The sequence below is a fragment of the Pseudoliparis swirei genome, chromosome 6 (assembly GCF_029220125.1).
Source record: "Pseudoliparis swirei isolate HS2019 ecotype Mariana Trench chromosome 6, NWPU_hadal_v1, whole genome shotgun sequence".
NCBI classification, from domain to species: domain Eukaryota; kingdom Metazoa; phylum Chordata; class Actinopteri; order Perciformes; family Liparidae; genus Pseudoliparis; species Pseudoliparis swirei.
Window position 1 is genome coordinate 12,481,482 of NC_079393.1, and position 22,625 is coordinate 12,504,106.

The 22,625-nt window shown below is 43.7% G+C and overlaps 1 protein-coding gene across 5 annotated transcripts in view; it reads right to left on the reverse strand.

Moving 5' to 3' along the window:
• The window catches only part of bnip2 (BCL2 interacting protein 2), a 46,045-nt gene extending 23,765 nt beyond the window's left edge, over positions 1-22,280 (reverse strand). Inside the window, exons 1-12 of one of the 5 annotated variants that reach the window (XM_056417212.1) lie at positions 21,911-22,279; positions 21,312-21,699; positions 19,277-19,372; positions 19,074-19,141; positions 18,485-18,661; positions 17,040-17,222; positions 16,730-16,832; positions 16,516-16,647; positions 16,285-16,371; positions 16,104-16,202; positions 15,291-15,326; positions 12,786-13,463 (exon numbers count right to left, since the gene is read on the reverse strand). In XM_056417212.1, the coding sequence (XP_056273187.1) occupies positions 13,406-13,463; positions 15,291-15,326; positions 16,104-16,202; positions 16,285-16,371; positions 16,516-16,647; positions 16,730-16,832; positions 17,040-17,222; positions 18,485-18,661; positions 19,074-19,141; positions 19,277-19,372; positions 21,312-21,679 (1,407 nt within the window). In that variant the 5' untranslated portion in view covers positions 21,680-21,699; positions 21,911-22,279 and the 3' untranslated portion in view covers positions 12,786-13,405. Of the gene's footprint in view, positions 1-12,785; positions 13,464-14,394; positions 15,327-16,103; positions 16,203-16,284; positions 16,372-16,515; positions 16,648-16,729; positions 16,833-17,039; positions 17,223-18,484; positions 18,662-19,073; positions 19,142-19,276; positions 19,373-21,311 lie in introns of those variants that run through there. The other 4 variants (XR_008832097.1, XR_008832096.1, XM_056417211.1 and 1 more) reach the window with 4 other exon arrangements.
• Positions 22,281-22,625: the final 345 nt, after the last annotated feature.

Here is a 22,625-nt window from a genome sequence, read left to right on the forward strand (position 1 = left end):
CAACTATGTACCTGGTAGAGGAGACAGGACAACAGGCCTGCCCGTACTGCTACAACTGTGACAAGCCAGGGCACTTTGCCAGAGACTGTAAGAGGCCTAGAGGTGGCAGAGGAAGAGGAGGAAGAGGAAGATACAGAGGAGGAAGTTATGGAGGACCTGGAGGTTATAATGGACCCCAGGGAAACCCTGTTCAACAGCAGCAGCCTCCACAGCAACAGACTCCCCCTCAACAGCCCCCCCCTCTGCAGCAGACAGCAGCACAACCACAATACATCATAGTCTGTATCCAGCCCCTCCTCCAAATCCATAAGCACTGATCTATCAACAGCCACAGCAAGCCACGTTTGCACCGCTTCAAGCTTAGTTCCCTCAAACCTTATGTTCCGCAACAGGTGGGTCAGCAGCCCATAAATGGGGCCCAACAACAGAGAGATAATATGCATAAAAGAAGCCCGTTCAGGAGTAAGAGGAGTAACAACTGGGGCAACGGAGGCTTTAGACGAGTATTAATACATTTTTAATTATAGTCAGGCTGGACATTGGGCTAATTTTTGTCCTGATCCACCACAGGGTTAAGCAGTCTCAGTCAGGACCACTTCAGTACTCTCATAATGTAAACCCCGCCATAACAAGCACCCAACACACAGCCACAGCCACAAGGCAATAGTGATCCACGGCACCAGGCCCGGACCAGAGACACAGAATTAGGCGTGCCCAGATCCAACAGCTGACAGCGAACTGTACTCACTGAACAGAAATGTGCCACGCCCACTAGTCACCCAATGATTCAACTGGAGACTAAAGAGACACTGAACAGGAAGCAAAGGGTCCGGTGAGACAGAGTGGATGATGATGATGACATCACACCTCTGCATGACACCAGCCAGCAGTGGAGACTTTGGTTCAAAGTCCTGCATCCCTACTCGCCACCAGGGGACCAAAGACATTGTGCCCTTAACTCCTCCTTGATACAAGATGAGATCTGAGATCCTGAGGGACTGCCTGCAACACGAGATTGAGGTTCGTGAAGACCCAGCTGAGGAGGCTTGGAGATCTATGCAGAACAGCAAGGAGTAGCAGCGGCCGGTGAATGAACACCAGAGTTGCAGATTGTATGCAGTCGTTGACACCGCAGCTCCACATCACAGTGTTGGTCCAGAGTGGAGGCAAAGAGAAGAACAATGGTGAAAGCAGAGGTTGAGGCTACGGACTGGGTGCACACACACAATTAACACTTGCATTACTCCACATTTGAGAACATGTAAAGAACTGCACACACATCGGAGGTCCAGTTAATATTAAAGACACATGCTGAGACACATGCTGAGACACATGCTTAGACACACACATAGTAGAGAGAACACTGATCATGGGGACACTGACAACATGCGAAACTTATTTCCAGACACTTTTAGGACTAAAGGGTGAACTGATGTGTGACTGATTCCGATAGCTCCCGTAGAGATAGAGTTAAAACCGCACGATTCCAATTTAATCGTCACCAGCATCCCTTAAGGATGGAACAGACTGTAGATATATTTTTTAAATCATAGAATGGTTGTTATAGGAAGGTGTACTGGAGAGGACGAGGGCTCCCTGGAATACATTAATTACTTAATTTCCTAAACCTGGAAAATGGGCCTTGATATGGGGCCAATAAATAAATTTGTAACCCGTTCTTTAATAATTAGGCCGACTTATTATGATCAGATCAACGTGCTAATTTTGTTTTAATACTGTACATGGGGTAAAAAAGTGCGAGTCGGATTCACCACGGGCCAGGTCAAACTACATTTTTTCTTGTTCCCTTGTGAGAAGACACGAGGTCAGTGGGGGTGAGACACATTAGCATAGTAGAAGACGCCAGTACGTGGTTGTTGTTGTAAATTACATCCGACACACCAGTTACATGCTGCTGCTGTTTTCACCAACACATTTTGACAATTTGGATTTAAGAGATATTTTTCTTTGAGTACTATTGCCAGTGTTGAAGATATAGTGTTGGGTTTACTATTGATTTTTGATAAACAATAGTGGTTATTATTACAGTAATGCCGTTAGGCGTTAGTAATTGATTTCTCATCACTGTTTCAGTACTGAGTTTTTATTTGTTTATCTTTTGTTTTTTTTGAATGACAGTTTTAGAGAATAGTGTTGGGTTTACTGTTTTTTGGGAAAAGACAGTGGTTATTATTACAGTAATGCCATTAGGCTTACGAGTAATTGATTTCTCATCACCGTTTCAAAACTGAGGTTTTATTTTAGTCGGTTTCAAAGGATAGTTTTGGGTTTACTGTTTTTTGGAAAAATAGTGGTTATTATTACAGTCGTCCGATGGACGTACGAGTAATCGATTTCTCATGAGCTGTTAAGAAACTGACACCTATTTATGCGACGTGCTAAATTGGCAGTTTTGTTTAAAGTAACGAATATTCTCCCTTCATTCCTTACCCAAGCACAATGATGACGCTGTGAGTTCAGACAAGACATGGTTCTCCTGCATTGATTTGACAGACGCAAGCATTTTTATTTTATTTCTCTCCTTTCTTCTAGAAGTTGACTGTTTATTAAGATTATTATTATTGAAAAGGATGGATTTAGGAATTCCATCCTATTTCAAAAGAGGGATAGAAGCGATAGAAGCACACAACAATCTATGTTGACGCCAGACTATTAAGAGGAGGGCCAGAACAAGTACAGACTAATAGATCAGATATCAGTAGGTTTAGAATCAGTGACTACAACGAGAACCATAAAAATAATTTTTTAAATCATAAAATGCTTGATAAATGAAAAGATGTAATCTTATTTGTGTTCCTTCCATAGTTGTGGTGATAGTAGATGGGGTTCAACGTCGACGGATTCTAAGAAGAGCCGCCACTCCGCACACATAACTTGCGAGTGTTTGATCATATCCCATATAGTGCACACAGGCACACACTTAAGGTATAGAGTTACAAGACGCATCAGGTCCGACAACAGAACACATTTTAACAACAAACTGCTGGGGAAAGTTGATATGCACTGGGCATAACCCACAAGTTTGGGTCCATATATCACCCTCAGTCTCAAGGATTGGTTGAGAGAGCCAATCAAATTATTAAAAGGAAAATGTGCGAAGGCGCCCACTAGGTACTGATGACCATGAGATCATTACCAGGGGGGAAGACGTCACCAAGTGAGTTGTTAACAGGAAGAAGTATGCCAGAGCCACCCAGAGATGGAGGTCATATGCCACCTCTGGATGTCTGTAAAATTGAAATGTCAGAATACATAAAAGCTCTAATTTCTCTCTCACCAAAGCTCTCTCAAACCAGGTTGTTCGAGCCCAGACGATCGATCAGGAGGCAGCAGAGCCAACCAAAGTAAAAGTAGGTGACTGGGTCAGGGTCAGCGTTCACAAGAGGAAGTGGACTGAGCCTAGGTGGACTGGTCTGTACGACGTGAAGGAGGTTACTTCACACATGGTCCAGGTCAAGGGTAAGGCAGAGGCACCTTGACACCACCTGACACATTGTGCCCCAGCCACCTGTCCAACAAGGACATTGACAGAAACACAATCAGATCTAAAAATATTGATGCCATAGAGGTCGTTCCGTAGGCGTTTCGGGGATCCTGATAGCCCAGCTAGAAGGTCCCCCCACAAACCACTATAGGAACAGCTGGAAGTCAGACAAACTGTTCTAATAGTCATGGGACTGACCCTTGCCATTATCGTAGGATTAGTCATGTGAGGTTTAGAGAAGAACCTGCCAGGAAAGACAGGAAAAGAAAAGTAGGAAAGACAGGAAAAGAAAAGTAGGAAAGACAGGAAAAGAAAAGTAGGAAAGACAGGAAAAGAAAAGTAGGAAAGACGGGAAAAGAAAGGTTGTAAAGACAGGCAATGAAAGGTTGTAAAGACAGGCAAAGAAAGGTTGGAAAGAAAGGAGACAGAAAGGAGACAAGAAGGAGACAGAGAGAGACAAATGAGAGAAGAACTAGACAGAAAAGAGAGAGAAATCGCAAGAAAAGAAGACTCTTATTGTGAAAATACTTGGTTAAGCGACTTGACCGGAAGTGACATTTTGACCATGGGTTAGTGACATTTGACCCCTCCATTGTTCTAGCGGAACTTTGAACTAATCACTAGGTGTTAAAGGCTGGACTCACCTTTGAGTGAGGATTGGCTGATTTTGAGTCTAAGACTCTGGGGACCAGAGATAGCGGGGTCTCATCAACAGATATCTCAACGCCGGAAGTCTGAGGAAGCAGAGGAGCCGGGAGCCAATGAAGAGCACGCTCTACCACCCACGATGCTGCCCATGGGAGTCATGTCGAATCCAGGGCCCATGCGACACCAGTGAAAGAACAACAACAAGCCTGGACAGGACGATCCAGACGAAATCAAGTTCAAGACCACCGGATAAAGACCCCATCGACAGCCGGAGGAGACGCTGACGCAAGCGGAGGAGAGGAGCAGAGGGCCAGAGTTGCAGAGGAGACCAGACTCAGACCGAGTTGAAGCAGACGAGTTGCAGAGGAGACCAGACCAGGATGAAGCAGATGACGCAGACCAGACAGGATGAAGCAGATGGATTGCAGCGGGGACCGGATCGTCAACTGGTTATCAGGATGCCAACCTGCTACTCACCAGCCGCTAGGATGCAAGACCCCCCCCTGCCTGACCACTCTCAATTTCACCTCTTTCCTTCGACACCTGCACACTACAGATTTAACACACACACACCTACTGACTTCCCTAGGATGGAAGATCTAAGAGGGTGGATCGGAGTACCACATGACAGAAACCACGCCCCTGTTTCCATCCCTAACAGAGAGAGACTCTCTCCCCGAGAAATAGGTATTTTACAGGTCTTATGGGACCTTAATCTAGGCAACGAAAGATTATATTTCAGGAGACTCATTCACGTCAAGTGGCAGAGCTAAGACAGGACGAGGAGACCAGGACACATAGCCACTTAGGGAGGCCAGGCCATGACAAGATCTGGCATAAAGAGGGAAATAAATATTCCCAGAGAAAGGGTTCACATCCAGCGGATGTGAAAAGAGGGATTTGTAAAGAATATATATTATAGTTTAGCATAGCTTAGTATTGTTTGCATATAGATTATGTGTAAGATGGAAAACACTGAATGGAAGTTAAAATCTCCAGCGGAGCACTCTGGTGTCTGAGCTGATCTAAAGAAAGATAACAGTGACACCTAAGGAATGTTGATGTAAACCCCCCTCTGCACTGCACTCATCCAAGAAGATGACGAGAGAAAGAGCTCTTTATATTCATAGGTTAGGAAAGGGCAATCACACCTGACCTCACCGGGGCAGAAAGATTAGGACGAGGCCGTTTCTCTCCTTAAAGTCACGTATGGCCCCACTCTGAACACACACAAACTCACACACACACTCTTTCCCACTCTTTAATGATTAGGTCCTTTTGTCCAGTCAGCCATCTGAGAGGAACCAGCACCATACCTTCATTAATGAATGACCGGACAGGAGTCCTTCTCAACAAAAGGACCTTGAATCATCTCTTTATTTTATTACAACCCCCTTACTAAATATATGCATTCATGTACTGGCAACAAGAACCAATGAATGAGCGACAGCGATGGAGGCAGAGGAACAAGAACCAATGAGGAGACACCATCCTCTTTACCTCCTGACCAATCAGAACTGGTCATGATGATTATTTAAACCGTTGCGCCCTCTGCTAAGGCGCCTCTCTCTGGTCTGAATACTCTAGGTACCAGCCGGTGGGGGGTCCATGCATGATGTCTACTTGTATCCTGATTTCTGAATAAAACGCTAATAAATGTAAAGTAGAAGTCTACCGCTCTTTCTTCCAGTGAGTGTCGTCCAGGTGGTGTGTCGCTGTCCAACTCCAACAGTGGATTTGACCAACTTCACTGCTAACGACCAATTAGAAATAGAAACAGGTTTCAATAGAGACCAAAACCTATGGTTACCACAACTTAGATATACCGCTAGAACTCAAAATGGATCTAGCTGCTTAGCATGCGCTGCTGCCCGCCCCAGATGGACCACTGCCCCAATCAACCCTGTTAATGATATTGTCGGGTTTGAATGCATGATGAGATTGTTTTCGCCCCGACCAGGGGTCATAATTAACTGTAAAACTCTCAGCATCTTGTTCCCTGCAGTTTCTCCCACAACGCCGCCCGTGGGAGTCCTGTCCCACCAGGTCCCTTACAGTCCGCCTGATTGAAACTACCATAGAGAAAAAGATGCTCTACATGGCCAACAGATGTCCCTGTTAGGACCATGCAGTGTTCCTGATTGTGCATTTATTGAACCATAGGAGGGACTAACAGAAGATGTAAAGGGGGAGGGTTTGATAAATGACACTTTTGAAAAGAAAGAAGATTAAAAGCCCAGTTATAGAATAACACTAAATGATAGAGTTCACACCATTAAGGTGTGAAAAGGGGGATTTGTTAAGAATATAAAAATGCATACATAGTACCCCATGTCCCTCGCTTTGCATTAAGGCCCCGAAGCACCAAACTGTGTGTCCTTCTATGACATTCGGGCTCTGACCAGAGAGAACAGCTCATACTCATGCTCACCCACATGTTTTGGAACATACTGTCACTGCTGGATAAGAAGCACAGATACTGTAGGTACAAACACTTCTGGACCTCGGCCAGAAGATGACACATCCACACAGGGAAGATAATCAGGAACTCTGTGCAACCCTAGGCTCTGACCTCATCCTGACTGCTCAGTCATAGAATTGAGATTTAAATAAGAGCCGTACCTGTCACCGTCAAAGAATTTGTTTATGAAAGCAACAGATAGTTTCAATGCCTTTTAGTTTCTATTATATTAAAGAAACTGCACAGCTCCTGCTTTAGATGGAGAACATACACACACACACTGATTATGATGATGGCGAGAAGATCGTGAGCCAAGAGGGTGGGACCACCCTGAGCTCCATCAGAAGGTGTTCAAAGTCTAAACCAGGAACACCTCCATCTGTTTTAACCAACCAGTGCTGCTGTCGTGAACCCAGAGGGTGGGACCACCCTGAGCTCCAACGATGAGCCGGACACAGATTAAACCGAGTGACGTCTCCATCTATATTATCTAATCACGCTGCTCTTAAAGATATAAAGAGCCATGTTCTCCTGGAGAACGGCAGTCTGTTATCGAACGATGCTTTGAGCTGACTTCATCCAGGCCCGTGCTGCACGTTAAATGTTTTGTGTCTTTGAGACTTTTGTTCTACCACACTTAATTAAATCCACTTTGTTTTGAATTTTACTTTGCCGTCCTGGTCATCTTTTCCCAACCTTCGACAATTGCAATAATCCAAGCGGGCGGTGACAAGAGAGTGGACCAGGATTGCGGCGCTATTGGGTGTGAGTGAAGGGCGGAGGCGGTTGATATTTCGGAGGTGGAAGTAGGCAGACCGGATGGTGGTGTTGATGTGAGTGTGAAATGACAGTGTGCTGTCGAGGACGACGCCCAGATTCTTAGCCTGAGGGGAGGGGGAGACCGAGGAGTTGTCTATTGTAAGGGTGAAACTGGGATGCTTGGTGAGAGTGGACTTGGAGCCAATGAGGACAACCTCGGTTTTATTGCTGTTCAATTTGAGGAAGTTTGAGGTGAACCAGTCTTTGATTTCCTGTAAACAGGCACAGAGGGAGGGGGCAAAGTGGAAGAGGGTTTGGAGGAAACATAGAGTTGGGTGTCGTCCGCGTAACAGTGGAATTGAATGTTATGTTTGCAGAAAATGAGTCCAAGTGGGAGGAGGTAGATGATAAACAGGATAGGACCAAGGACAGAGCCCTGGGGAACACCGGAGTAGAGGGGGGAGGGATGTGATGTGAATGATTTTAACTGAATGAACTGAGTACGGCCAGAGAGATATGAGTTAAACCATGAAAGGGGTGTGTCTGAAATTCCAATGGAGGCTAGTCGATCAAGGAGGATGGAGTGGGAGATGGTGTCAAGGCGCTCAGATCGAGGAGGATGAGGATTGATAATAGTCCAGAGTCCGCTGCCATGAGGAGGTCATTTGAGATCTTGATGAGGGCTGTTTCTGTGCTGTGACGGGGGCGAAAACCGGACTGGAACTGTTCATAGAGGTTATTGTTGGAGAGGTGAGTCTGAATCTGAGATGCCACTGTTTTTTCTAGGATTTTAGAGAGAAATGGTAGGTTGGAAATGGGACGGAGGTTATTGAAAATGTTGGGGTCTAAACCAGGTTTCTTGAGTATTGGAGTAACAGCAGCAGATTTGAGAGGTGATGGGACAGAACCAGAGGTGAGGGAGGAGTGGATGATGGCTGTTATCAGGGGTAGCAGAGAGGGGAGGGAGGTTATAACCAGGGAGGATGGGAGGGGGTCGAGTTGGCAGGTGGATGGCTTGGAAGTCTGGATGAGTTTTGATAAAACGATGGCAGAGGGGAGTTGGAAGCAGGATAGAGGTACAGAGACGGGGGGAGGAATAAAAGTAGAAGGACAACAGGACGTATGAGGGGTCAGTTGCTGATGGATGGCAGCTATTTTCGTGTTAAAAAATGACATTAGGGAGTTACAGTGTTTAGTGGAGTAGAAGTGAGGGGGAAGAGAATCAGGGGGGCGGAATGAATTGTTGACCACAGAGAAAGGGTCCTGGTGTTCCCAGCACCAGCAGTGATTTTGTTTGTAAAGTATTGTGATTTGGCTGAGGAGAGGGCGTCTTTGTATAGGAGGATGTGGGCATGGTGCATCTGTTTATGAATAGTGAGTCCAGTTTTGGTGGAAAGCCTCTCCAACTGACGTCCTTTGGCTTTCAACTGGCGGAGGTGAGGGGAGAACCAGGGGGCCGAGTGGGGGAACGAGACAGTCCGGGTTTTGAGGGGAGCAAGTGAGTTGAGCAGAGTCTGGAGACTATCATTGTAAAGATGAACCAGACGGTCCGAGGTGTGTGGTGGGGTGATGATGGGGAAACTGTCAATGCCTGTTGTGAGGTCAGCTAGATTAATGTTTGAGATGTTGCGAAAGGATATGACACGTAACTGTTTGAATTTGGATAATGTTAAACTTAAATTAAATTAAATAAGCATGTGGTCGGAGATAGGGAGATCGACAGCAGAGCAGTTGAGGGGAGTGAGACCAGAGCAACAGACCAAGTCCAAAATGTGACCTTTAGAGTGAGTGGGGAAATGAATATGTTGTAGGAGACCAAAACTGTCCAAGCAAAAAGTGAAGTCCTTAGTGAGGGGATGATTAGTGTTGTCCATGTGAATATTCAGATCGCCCAACAGAATTATGTTGGGAGACAGTGAACAGATGTGTGTGAGAAGTGTGGTGAATTCATTGATGAAGTCCTTGTTTGGTTTGGGTGGGCGGTAAATGTTGACTAAAACGGTTGGAGTAGGACCATTCAGTTGTAGAGCCACAGATTTGAATGTCTGGGATACTGGCAATGATACTGATGAGACCTTCCAAGTCTCGCGGTGAAGTATCGCGAGACCTCCTCCTCTTCCGGTGAGACGGGGGTGTGCGGTGTAAACAAACCCAGGTGGAACAGACTCGTTCAGCTGAGAGAAGTCGTCAGGTGTTTGCCACGTCTCAGTCAGGCAGAGAAAGTCCAACTTGTGGTCGAGGAGGAGGTCTTGGAGTAGCTGTCCCTTGCCTGAGAGGGAACGGATGTTGAACAATCCAAATTTGACGTCGGAGTGTTGGTTGGTAAAGCTAACGTTAGCCGACCTGGCTAGGCTGGCGAACGTGCTGTGGTCCACCTTCCTGCGGGTGTTTCTCGGAGGGTGATGGCGGGTGGAGGACCAGAAGGAGTTAATGGCAGTGGAGTCATCGATGCGTTGGTATCGTCCCGCTCCGCAGTGAATGTACCTCCGGCGGGGGTGGCGAGCGGTGTCCGGGAAGTGGTATAGTATAGGCGGAGGAGCAGATCGGTGGAATCTGAATTGGAGGAGCTCCGCGCTCAAGTAGTGGGTCAGGGGTGATACTGGGAGTATTAAGAGGGACAGGATAGTCCACAAGAGCACAAAGCTCACAGCAAGCTTGTAGATCCACATGATCGACGGACAGATGTTCACCGAGCAGCGTAGCTGTCAGGGTTCGGGTAGGTAGGACGACAAACTCGCTGTAGGCACAATTCTAACTAAACTAAACGGCTTGACAGTAAGCCCAGGATAGAGACTAGTAGTACCACGTTCGCCAGGAGTAGGTGGTCTGCTGCAAACTGTGCAAAAAATCGTAGAAAACTTTAAAACAATAAAACAACCGGAGAGCAGCGGCAGCTAGGTGCGCCAGCGTTCACTCCCGGAAAAGACTAAAGGATACTGTCACGGTAGAAAAGTGTGCATAAAGCTTATGTGTAAAGATGGAGAAGACTGGAGGAAGGTTAAAATCTTTAATGGAGCGCTCTGGCGCCTGAACTGATCTAAAGAAAGATAACAGTGACACCTAAGGAAGTTTTATGCACCCCCCTTCCCGGCACCACGCTCATCCGAGAAGATGACTAGACAGAGAGCTCATTGTATTCATAGTTTAGAAAGAGCAATCACACTCCTTACCTCACCGGGCGGATAGATAAGGAAGGGTCCAGATGTGGCCATTCTTCTCCTTATGTCATTTATGGCCCCTCACTGACCCCTCTCACCCCCTCTCACACCCTCACACACTCACACATGGGAAGAGGCCTCCCGGTGTATGGACGACCTTCTGAGAAGATCCAGGCCCCATCCCTGCACAGATAAGGCCCCGAAGGGAGTCTTCTTTCAAGAGAGGAACTATTAAATCAACTCTCTCCCCTTCTCACACTTTCTTTCACAAACATGTGCACTCATTGGCAGACCACAAGAACCAATGAAGGAGCGACCACGGCGGAAGCAGAGGAACAAGAACCAATGAGAAGACACCACCCTCTTTTCCTCCTGACCAATCAGAACTGTCCCTGTTGCTTATTTCAATGGCCGCGCGCGCTCTGCTCACCATACTTTCTCCAGCGCTGGGGCCATTGGTCACAGCGCTGGATTTGGGTCCATGTGCATGATTGTCTATTTGTATCTTGATTTTGAATAAACGCTTTATAGATTTAAAGTAAAAGTCTACCGCTGTTCTTTCCAGTGAGAGCTGTCCAGGTGGTGTGTTGCCGTCCAACTCCAACACGCGCGTGAATTAAAGTAACATTATGCAACAATTGTACCTTAAAATAACAGCTTGAAAAAAATTGTGCCGCTACAATGACTTTTAATATGGCGATGTGCGCCTCCGCCATTGCCATCGGGGGTCTGTGGGGAAATAACTCCGCTATGTAGGATTCTGGGGCCGCCCGATCCGGGGCGGATGTACTTCGACCTGCTTTCTGGCAGTGATTACGCAATGTCATATAGTGCCACTCCACGCTCGCAGCTACAGGATAAGGGCGAAGCAAGCGAAGTCTCTTGTAATGAATTACACGTTCCAATGTAAATTATGAATATGTAGCTTTTTGGTGTTGTCAACAATTTTGTATTCGATCACACGTACTCCACATTCAAACATTTAGAAAACAACGTATTGTAGCGACCCTGTGAAGTGGCTGTCAATCACAGTGTGGCACCGTGCATGCTGGTCGAGGGGGCGTGCCTGTGATTGGCGGAGTAGAGGGGAGGCGGGGTTAACCTGTCGGAAAAGGGGAGTTAAGAGTGGTTGACGGGAACCGTTGTTGATGACGTTCGAGCTGCTGAGCTGAGAGGAGCACGCTGTCTGTGTTGGTGGATGCCCAATAAAGTGAGGATTAATAACGTCGTCCCGTCTCCGTGTCATCAGTCCATAACGTCCGAGACGTTACAGTATATAGGCTGAAAACGCGATCGGTATTTCATCTAAACTAAATGTCATTCTTTTGGTTATGTTAGCATTCATCTCCGATATCACAATGAATAAAACTATGCAGTCATATTTATGTAAAATCTTTGAATATTCTTCCCTTATCGGTTGACATCATTTCTTGGTTTCTGACTTCGTCTGGTCATCAATACAAGTGTATGCGAGGGTGCATCTATCGTAACTGGGTATTTACGACACTGAAGTAAACGTTAAATACCTCAAAAACTGAAGGGGGCGCTAAAAGGGAAAAACTCCATAATGGGGCTTTAAGTTATCAACATTTAATGGCAGGAAGTGTAAACAAACATTCAAGGCGCTCTTCCTCGGCTCCCGGCTCCTCCGCCCCCTCAGCCTTGCGGCCTCGGGGATACCTGTAGAAGAGACCCGATTTCTCTAATCCACGGAGTTTTAGACTCCAAATCACTGGCCCGTCAAAACGTCACTTCCGGTCAAGTCGCTAAACAAGTATTTTCACAATAAGAGTCCTGTCTTGTTATTGTCCGAATTAAAGTCACTTTCACAATAAGTCTCTTGTTATTGTAAGTCACTTCACGGAATTCAACCGGCCTCGTCAATCTATAATACTAACATAGTCACGCTCATGCAACATACATTCATTCTTGCCATTCACATAGAGTAAACATTACCCCTATGCTTCATAATACATTAATAACAATATCAATATTCTCCCTAATATTTTCTATTATATCTTATAAACCGTATTTTGTTGTCAAATGTTCGATTGAAAAATCTTTAAATATTTGGTATTCTTTTTTATTTAATCTATCTTGCAAAAGGATTTTTTTATTCTGTGGCTGTTAATGTTATCAGTATGTTATCTATCATCTATAATATGAATTCTTAAATTATTGAACATACAAATGATATCCATCTTGTTACTATGGCAAAAATGGTATTAAATGGAATAAAAACAGACAAAAAGGATGTAGATAAATTACTTTACTTGAAGAAAATGTAAAATGAAGACCTACATCTTGGCGTCAGATTGTTGCTCTCACAAATCTCAGAGGGAACGTTGTGAGGGGCAGAAAAACAACCAACCCGTTATTCTCCCCAGACACGATTTAGATAAAGAACATCAGCAGTGAACATTGAAAAAGGTGTTTGTCAAAACTTGTTCTATTAAACAACACTCAATGGGTCAGAGACCTAAAATGCACTATATAAATCAGAACCATAAAAATATATTAATTTCTCTCCTTTGTCACCTTTTGAATATAAATATATATGTAAATGTAATAAAGCAGAACATGCATCAACCACTTGTAACAGAGTGCTTTAAATAATGTGTAGATACACCAGTAACTAGGGAACACCAATAAGCTAATAAGTATGACATATTTTGACAGTAAACACAATTTAAAAAAAGAGATTAATTAAAAAAGTTTCAGACAGCATGTGGGAAAAACGCTTAAGATTAAGCTGGTAAACGTTCCACGGTGCGACAGGCAGCATAGTTTGAAAAAGGCACTTTCTTGATGCAAAGAGTCACGGCTGTAGGAAAACAACCTCCTCTTCCTCTTCATCTTGCAGTGCGAGCAGAGTCACTCTGGAACAGCAGCGGCTGCGATCTCCACTTTGCCGTGCATGTCCTGGTCAATTCTGCAGATAAATACAATAGTCGTCAGAAAAGGCCTGTTTTCAAACTGGACTACGATAACTGAGAATCAAAGTGCACACAAGGCAACTATACGGCCCAAATGTTGTCATGTCCCCTCTACCATTAAAAAGGGAATTATTAGTGTGCGACAGTCTTTCTATTTTTTGTTTTTTTTAGACTTACCAGACTAATGCGTTCAGCATATATGCCAGATATTGTCCATGCTTTTTCGACGAAGTCACTTAAAATATGAGCACTGATATCGTTTTTATTATTATTATTATTACTACGAGGTTCTTTGCAAGACAAATGCACCACTGTAGACTATAAATCCATGTTAGGGCACAGACTGCTTCATCTGCAGCACACAATAGTCGTACAATAAGAAAATGTGTACATGTTAAGCAATAAGTGCCACGCCTTCTATATTCCATAAGTGCAACCGTTATAATTAGAATGTGCAATGTGTGTTGCTCGTTTCAAACAGCTCTATGGAAATGTGAGGTCTTACTGCATTCATCTTCAACTTAAGATCGCATCCACCGGATAACAAAGGTTGAACAATAGTGCCAGTGCTGTGAATACTATCGCAACCGATAATTATCAATTATCTTCTAATATGACATCTCTGCAAATGAATAAGCTCACGCTCACTACTTATCAGTGTGAAGCAGACTATTTACGTGTGTTTGAGCAAGGTCGTCAGAGGTTTGAGGCAATAACTAAACATCGGCAGGGGGCGGGTGTGCGGTGAGTCATGCAAAGAGCTGAGAGAGTGGACAGGACGAGTGTTCAGCGAGGGCGAGTTACCGGAGGGAACGTGTGAGGACACGAGAACAGTGCAACCACAAAAACCACAGAGTGACGAAGACCAGTGACTTCCGTGTAGTCCAGTCCCACCCCATCCAGTGGAACAAACATTAACAAACTTACCCAGCATCAACCACATCGAATTAAAAACCTAGTTTAAAAAAAAGACACATGCAAGTAAGTGCTACTTGATGCCCCAACTTTAATACCAGAAAGAAGCAATTCAATAATTTAACTCAAAACTATTCTAACTTGTTATTGACATAAATCAATAATTTAGCATCCCAGTAGGTGTGAAATTGGCTTCAAAGTACATGGTACCATTCAAACCACACGCATAAGGCAGATAATATTTTGAGGCAATGAATAAAGAACAAAATTAACACTAAATGACTTTGAAATTAATATCACAGAATTGGCGTAGACAAGGGATCTAGTTTTATGGAAACCAAACAAACAGCTTCTCAATCTGCTTTTAACCCTCCTGTTACCTTAGGGTCAATTTGACCCCATTCAATGTTTAATGTCGGTGTTCTTTCGGGTCAATTTGACCCCAGGCTGTTTTTCACTGTGTCAAACATATAAGAAATATAAACTTTTTTATTTATTTAAAGGGCTATTTAGGTAGTCAACAAACAAACATAAAGTACCTCACACTTAAACTTGGAAAACAATATTAATTCTAATAATTTTCTGGAGGTTTTAATTGCTGGGGTCAAATTGACCCCGAGGGTAAAATATGTCAGTAAATATAAAGGTAACAGGAGGGTTAAACATTGAATGGGGTCAAGTTGACCCTAAGGTAACAGGAGGGTTAAGGGAGATCTACTGTGAGAGAGCCGTGGGACATTTGGGGAGGATAGTTATTGGCCAGCAGGTAACAGCAATTCAACCCACTGAAGCACGTGGGGCAGAATGAGTGTGTTGGTGCATTTCAGAAAGCCAACGCATCATTTCTTTGTTAGTTTTGTGAATTGCGAAAGAATGCCGAGACTGACCCTGGGTGCAAGTGCATATACCTTTTACGGCTTTTCCTATTTTTTTCACCGTCAAACCTTAAGAGGGGGCAGGGAAACGGAGTTAAGGAAAGGAGAATTACACAGCCAACAGCAACCAGACATCCTAGAGAGCAAAAACAGTTGATAAGATAAGATGTATTTCTGTCGTTTCAAAAGTCACGCGGAAAGAAGACCCACCTCAAGGAAAGACACAGCACGAGCAATTACCCAGCACAAGCGCAATAGTTATGAATTACAGCAAAGATTTGACTTAAACATCATTCATATTCACAAGGATGTAGTATTCTCAACAAAAAAATTCCAAAAGGAATACGTTTAGATGTTTATATTTTGTTGCATTTGGATCTCTCCCGCCGTCAGAACAATTACAGTGCAAATAAGACAATAATGCTTCTGGGCAGGAAGTGTCAACGGCTTTGCAAAATTACTAAACCCTGTCCGGTATATTTAGAGATTTCAACGAAGTAAAATTGAAAGTGAGTCAGACTCTTAACTAGCGCAGGAAAAGCAGAGTGCAGCTGTAGCACCACCTACAGATGAAAGGGAACCTCATTTTGCAGGACCAGTCAGAGCCGATACTCCGCAGGCACAAGTGCACTTGATCCCACCCTCACCCGAGAACCAGGCCTATCTGATATGTAGATATGAAATAAAGGAATGCTTCCTCAAGTGTTCATGAAGCCCTTTTCATCACTCAAGTAATGTGAACATGTCAAATCACCAACGTTCTGATATTGGATTTATATGTATTAGCTTGCAGATGCCTTCATATGTTGTCTTTTGAAAAACTGCTGATGTGTGGAGCATACTTACTGCTTGATACAATCTGGTATGGACACATACTCCATTGGAACCAGTTCTGCAAGGTCTGTCAAGCTGAACACATACTTGATTTTCTGAGTAAATTTGGAGCTGTGAAAAGAAGCAAAAAAATCAAAATGTTATTGGAGAAGATCTTCATTCCATTATCCTCGCCACCTTGATCATAAGTTACCTTATGAAAGGTTTTGTGAGTGCCAGCAGGGTCCGAATAAACCAAGAGGGATGGACAATTATCAAAGACTTCAAGTTCTTCCGTAACCTAGACAAAAAGAGTGAGAGACACCGGCAACAGTTGAATCCCATATGATGATGATGCTGTTTTGGGGTTTGGCATGATGCCTCTAAATTCATAGTACAAATGTAAAAATACAGTTTTCTGAGTGCGATTGCCACTCAGACTCACCTCCTATCAATCTGCTGATAACACTTTCTGAGCCAGCCGACAGTTGGCATCTTTTTCCGAGAGGTTGCCCCGTTCAAATACACGATCATATAGTTCTCAGCGACCAAAAGCTCCAGCGTGCCAATGACATACCTGCAGGAAACGAGAAACTTCCATTAGCGTTGGGCGTAAAATGTGCGATCACAAGGCCAGAGGAAACCAAATAAACACTTACTTGAACAAATTGTCCATGATGTATTTGTAATTTGGTTGATTGCTTTCAGGCATAAAGCACACAGCGAACACAATTATAGCATTCAGACCGTCTCCATAGTAACCTGCGATGAAAAATCACACTTGAAAAGTTGATGTTTTAGCATCAAACCTGTAATAACTTTCAGAACTTTCTCTCTCTTCATATGTTCAATAAACACAGACTGATCAACTCAGGTCAAACACAAATGTAATACAGCTTGTTTATCAAGGAACATAGACATATTTAAAAAGTCTATATTTGCAAAAGCTCCCAATGTAATGCAACCAACCTCCATGGCTGATAACCCTCTTGTAAAGTTCGATGGCCTTCATGTCCACTCTGTGCTCCTGGTCTCCGATACGAAACACCCGCCAGCGCCGCCCCTCCTCCCTCTCCTCTGAGGCGGCGTACTGCTGCACCGACTCCACCCCCTTCTGAAGCAGATCTGTGGTTTTCGGCTTGGGAGGATCGTCTAAAAAGAGAGAGGACGCATTTTAAACCCACAGCTAAGACGCCACACCGCCTGGATGCGAGGGACGTCGGATGTTATCAAATACATTTGGATTAAATCATTTTTCAAACGATTACATCACTCAATAATAACACATGCATTTCAATCAGTGGACATTCAATTTACACTTTTTGTATTTGGATGGCATGCTTTCTCTTTGAATCAACACCGACTCCCTTTCAATTGAGGTCAGCGTTTACATTTACTGATACAATTTCCTGGGGTAAGCCCGGCTCGTGTAAGTGAAGAGTGCAACCAAATCACATTACAATCTTATGAGGATCTCTGTGAGAGGCCTATTTCTGTGATATACCAAATCACATTGATCTGTTTCTCTTTCTGTAGGATTTACACTCAGATTAGAAATGACTGGTAAGATGTTTCTGAAATCATGTACAAAATCAATTATTAAAATCCCAAAATATGAGATTGAAGTGGTAAAATACTAATATGTAATCCGTCTCCAATTAAATGCTAAATGCATTAGGTGCATATTTTTCCTTATTAGAATAATAATTTCCTGAGATGTGCGATGCCTTGTGAATATAGTACACACAGAATCACAAGTAAACAAATGGTTACTATTGGATAACTGCAGCATTGCGATGCAGTTTGAAACAATTCTTCTTTGCCTCGATCGACGAGTTGCAGGACTGATTGTTTTCCGCAAACGCAGGAAGATTTCCAGGAAAGAAAAAAAATGACGTGCACAAAAAACATTAACTGAAAATGAAGTGAATGAAACACGAAACCGCCCCATGATTTATTTGAACTTAAGACAGAATATGATCTGGACAATAGGAGTTGATTGACTGACGGTTGGCAGAACGGAATGGGGGCTGTCCAGGAGGTCTTACCACGAGGACGAGAGAAACCTGTTGCTGGCCTGCAGCCTGTTTCCAGACTGAGAATGGAAACAACTCTTCCATGTGAAAAAGAGGAAGGCAGCGGTGTGGAAACACAAAAACAACAAAGCACATTAACTCCACTGAAGGCAGTCTGCTGCCTATACAGACCTGTACAAGCAAAGAAGGCCAACACAAATAGATCAAAGAACCAAGATATAAAACCCGAGTTTGACAACACGTTTGCTTCCGTTTTACAAACCAACAAATAAACCCAAGAAGGGAAGTGCTTACATGACTAAGTTACGCAACCGTGGACTTCTAATCTTCGCATCTGTATTGAAACTGTTACCATTGCATAATAAAAAAAGGTCTTACCTTCCCATTCAAACTCATTGCTATTGTCAGAAGGCGTGTCTATGTCGTCGAGGTCCAGCTCTGTACTTTCATCCAGCTCATCAGAGAGAAGAGAACCGTCACTGCGGTCAAGTGTGAGACTGATGTCAGGAGCTGCGAGCTTCTTCTTTGCCTTCTTGCCATGGTTCTCTGCATAGCCTGGGGTGGATGCCAAATCATCAATGGTTACACTTTTTGTATAACATATAAAAAAGGACATGGTTCTGATTTTTCAAGTTTATTATAATACAATTATGTAGTTCATACAGAACTAATAAGAGCCTTCTATTCAGTCTGAAAAAGTAAGTGCTATATTCCAAAGTTATTCTTATCAGTACCAAATTCCCTCTTTGTGTTCCTGTGCCTCCACAGCTAAGAAAACACTATCTGAGAGGATTTTGTGCTGAAAAGACGATGTCGAAGATAAAAGCCCCAGATTAATTTCAGCTGAACAAGAAGGAATCGGAATGATTCCAGTGACTAATAACTCTCTCACATTACGGAGTGTGAGTTTGGAAATATCCTTTAATATTGTAAAGCAATGCACTGTTCACTATTCTGTTTTCATTACCAGGGTCTATCTCTTCAGACGGTCCTGCAAAAAGCTCATCTTCAAGCTCCTCTTCCTCCGGTAGGGGCCTAACAATCAAACAGCAGGTGATCATGCTTTCAGAGGGATTATGATTCATGTGACTTTTAAAACACAACATGTGATACAAAGCTCTGAACCATGATTTATACGTGATTTTTGACATTATGAGTGATTGACAATACCGTGGAAAGTCCTCATCCTGCCACTCTTCCTTCAGTTCCACTCCTTCCATTCTTAGGCGTGCCTCTGTTGTGGCGACTGACTCTTGGCGCTCCAGGCTGGGAATGGAAAGAGTAAATGGTTATGCCATAGTTTATGTTTAATGTACTCTAATTGCTAAAAGGTCATCTTGTGCTTCAAATATATTAAGATCAGGAGCAGGGCAAGCACGGATTATCCGTGACAAACATATCATGACTATTTGTCGGACCACGGCTGCTTGTGACTTGTACAATCCTCAAAGGATTTTGGGAAAACAGAGTCAAAAGCATTTTTTGTTATTGGGTTAATTTGTAAGAAATAGCAACATCGTCAGTGGATATTAATGGTGACAGTGATGCAATGCTATAATAAAATGAATGCAGCTGCACAAAAAGCACACTATGTCACACTCTGCAAACAAGGGTGGAGAAAAGTATGTAGATATTTAAAAGGAAATTTTTTGTTTCACAACTGGACAACCTATGTATGAAGTACAATTATGAAAACATAACTAACATTTGTGGGAAAGGGTCCCTTTGGCTGTCAGGATGAACCATAAATGACTTTTTTATGATAAAAAGTGTAACGGCCGCTCTTTGTACGCTGTTAATTACCACCTAGCATTACATCAACTCAATGAAAACCCCTGTCGATGTTAAATATGCTGAGCCGTTTGTGTTTCATTACACTCACAACAATCCTCCAAGGTGACGCGAGATATGCGTATTAGCTTTCTCCAATAAAACAAATACTTTTCTTTGATAAAGGCAGGTGCTTTGTGATGCTGTGCTGATTAATACATAATCCAGTCCTGCAAAGTTGTTCGGCAGGCTCCTAAAGAGCTTCAGCTTGCAACTGGCCAATGGCCCCATAATCAGATCACTGGCTTTTTGAAAAGCTTACACGATTATGTTAAGGACTTACTTTATAAACAGTAAGTCTACTTACTAATGCTGATTATTGTATCCGTATCTTTGCTGTACAGAGCTTCCTTTGATGCATTAATGACACACACAACTGTATTTGTGCTCCCAGACACAAAAACATTCTGGGCATTTGGTGCTCAACATTTCAAAACGTTTAGCTATTTGTTCATGTGTCGTGCTAATCCCCACATTACATTTAAATCCACGTGACAGAGGTAGAAATGCTCCAGGAATGTGGTTCCCTGAAAACAAACCCTTCAAATCCAAGTGCAGTGGAGCCCAAGCTGCGTGCAAGTGTAATCAACCTCATTCAGGAGTGGAAAAGATAAATGACTGGACTCACAATAAAGCATCGAGTTGAATTAGGCAGCATATAAAACAGGAAGGTTTGACTAAATGTTGACGAAGAAGTTGTTTTGCATGCCACCAGACATTGCTTACAATAACCTACAAAGGCTTAAGAAAAAGTGACTATAAAAAATATAATAAAATACCCATGCTTACTGTTTCCCATTTTTGTTTATATTTTGCCAGAAAAGTGTTGATTTAACTTCATGGTCATTTCTAACATCCTAGTATTCCTGTTATTGTGTCCACACTTTCTAAAATGTTTAAGAACAAATGTCATATCAGCCTCAGTCTCGCTTCTACTTTACTGGCCAAGCTACACATACAAGAATGTTACATAGTTTGAAAAGGATGTGTCCTCATCGTTTAGCACCAATGCCTGTTTGTGGGCTAAGAATTTACTTCTGTAAACTATATGTCTTAAAAAACAAGTGTAGTAAGGTCCCATTATCATTTTTAAAGCATCGCTTCTGTCGTTTTCTGGCTCGAACAGTTAGGAAAGGTCTTCATTTGAGGAGCAGAGAAAAGAAGAAAAACAATGTGTCAATTAGCACTGATAGTCACTAAAACACACACAAATGCTTGAACCGGTTTCAAGTATTTGTGGTATCTAGCCCAGGTACTGGGGTCTTGAAGAACAGCATTCTTGCAAGGGAGAGATGAAACCAGAAACGTTTTAAACAAAAGTTGCCAACATGTAACGCTGTGCCAAACGTAAGCTTGTACATATCACTTTACAGACCTTCCGATGGGCCCTGGTGGTGAGCGGGGCTGGGGAAGGCTCACCGGGGCGGAGCGTCTTGCTCCCGGCTGCTCCTGCTCATTGTCCGGAGTCCTCCTTTCCTGTGGCGTACCTCTTGTTTTGGTCGGACTCTCTTGAAGTGCCTCTTCGCCTTTTTCAACTGTAGAAGCGGTGCTATTTTCTAACGCTCCCAATTCCTCGTCATCACCTTCTCCCGACACTCCAGAGGACGAGGGACGAGACGCCCGTCTGTTTCCCGGCTCCTCGCGAGTCCTCCTGGGTGCGACACAATCTGGGCTTCTATTGTTCAAATCCACATCGCTCACACCCTTCAGCACCGCTTCGCTCTCGATCACGTCCGATGCCATGGCGTGTTCCTGTCGCCCTGCTGCCAGAGCGGGGACGAGTTCCGACAACAAGTTAAAACACCGGGGTCTGCTAACTAGTTAACTCAGAAGAGTCAGACTCACGACTTCTTTAAAAGTTATAGAGGCTCGCCTGCTCGCTCGCCGCCGTGTTGTTGTTGACAAATAACTTTAGAGTTGCCAACTAACAGCAACCGCATGAACCAAATAGTGTTACATGTCACAGATAGTCACCTTTCCTAAATGCGTCACGATGCGGGAACTCGGGAGGCCAAGAGAAGTATGCTTGCTTTGCACAAGTCGGGCTCGCTGCGTGCCCCTGCTTGTGAACGTCCTCCCTTCCTTCCTACGAGTCAGACTGTGGTCACGCTAGTGCTACAGTTAGCTCACTGATTTAGCCAAGCTACTGTTGTCCACTTAACGCCGGCATTAATCGATAAAAATCGATCCGGTTGTCTACTGCGACACAACATAAGGACAACCGATCCACGAACTCGTGTTGGGTGTGAAGTCAGTGTCCGCTGATATCACTAGCCGGGTCAACCAACACCAATGTCCGTTAGTTCTTTCCACCGACGCGACCGTAAGCTAGCGCTCTCGAACCAGAGCGTTCTGTTGTGACGCGTCCAGCTCGCGGTGAGGAGCGTGCCATCGGGTTGCCAGTTGTGTTTCCTGCAGGGTCGTTTTTTTCCCTACTGTATACGTTCCTCATTTAGGAAGAAAGCACGGGAACTAATCTGAGTTAACGTTTTTGTTGTTGTTGTTCAGATGCATTTTTGTCCACCATTTTCAAAGGTAACTTAAATAACTTAAAACATATTTTCTAGAATATAATAATGTCCCTTCTTCTAAGTTCCTTACATGTTGCAACGATCTAAACAAATTTGAGAGGGCATTGCTCTCCAACTTCTAAATACATCATATAATGAGAATTAGAGTCTTTGTCATA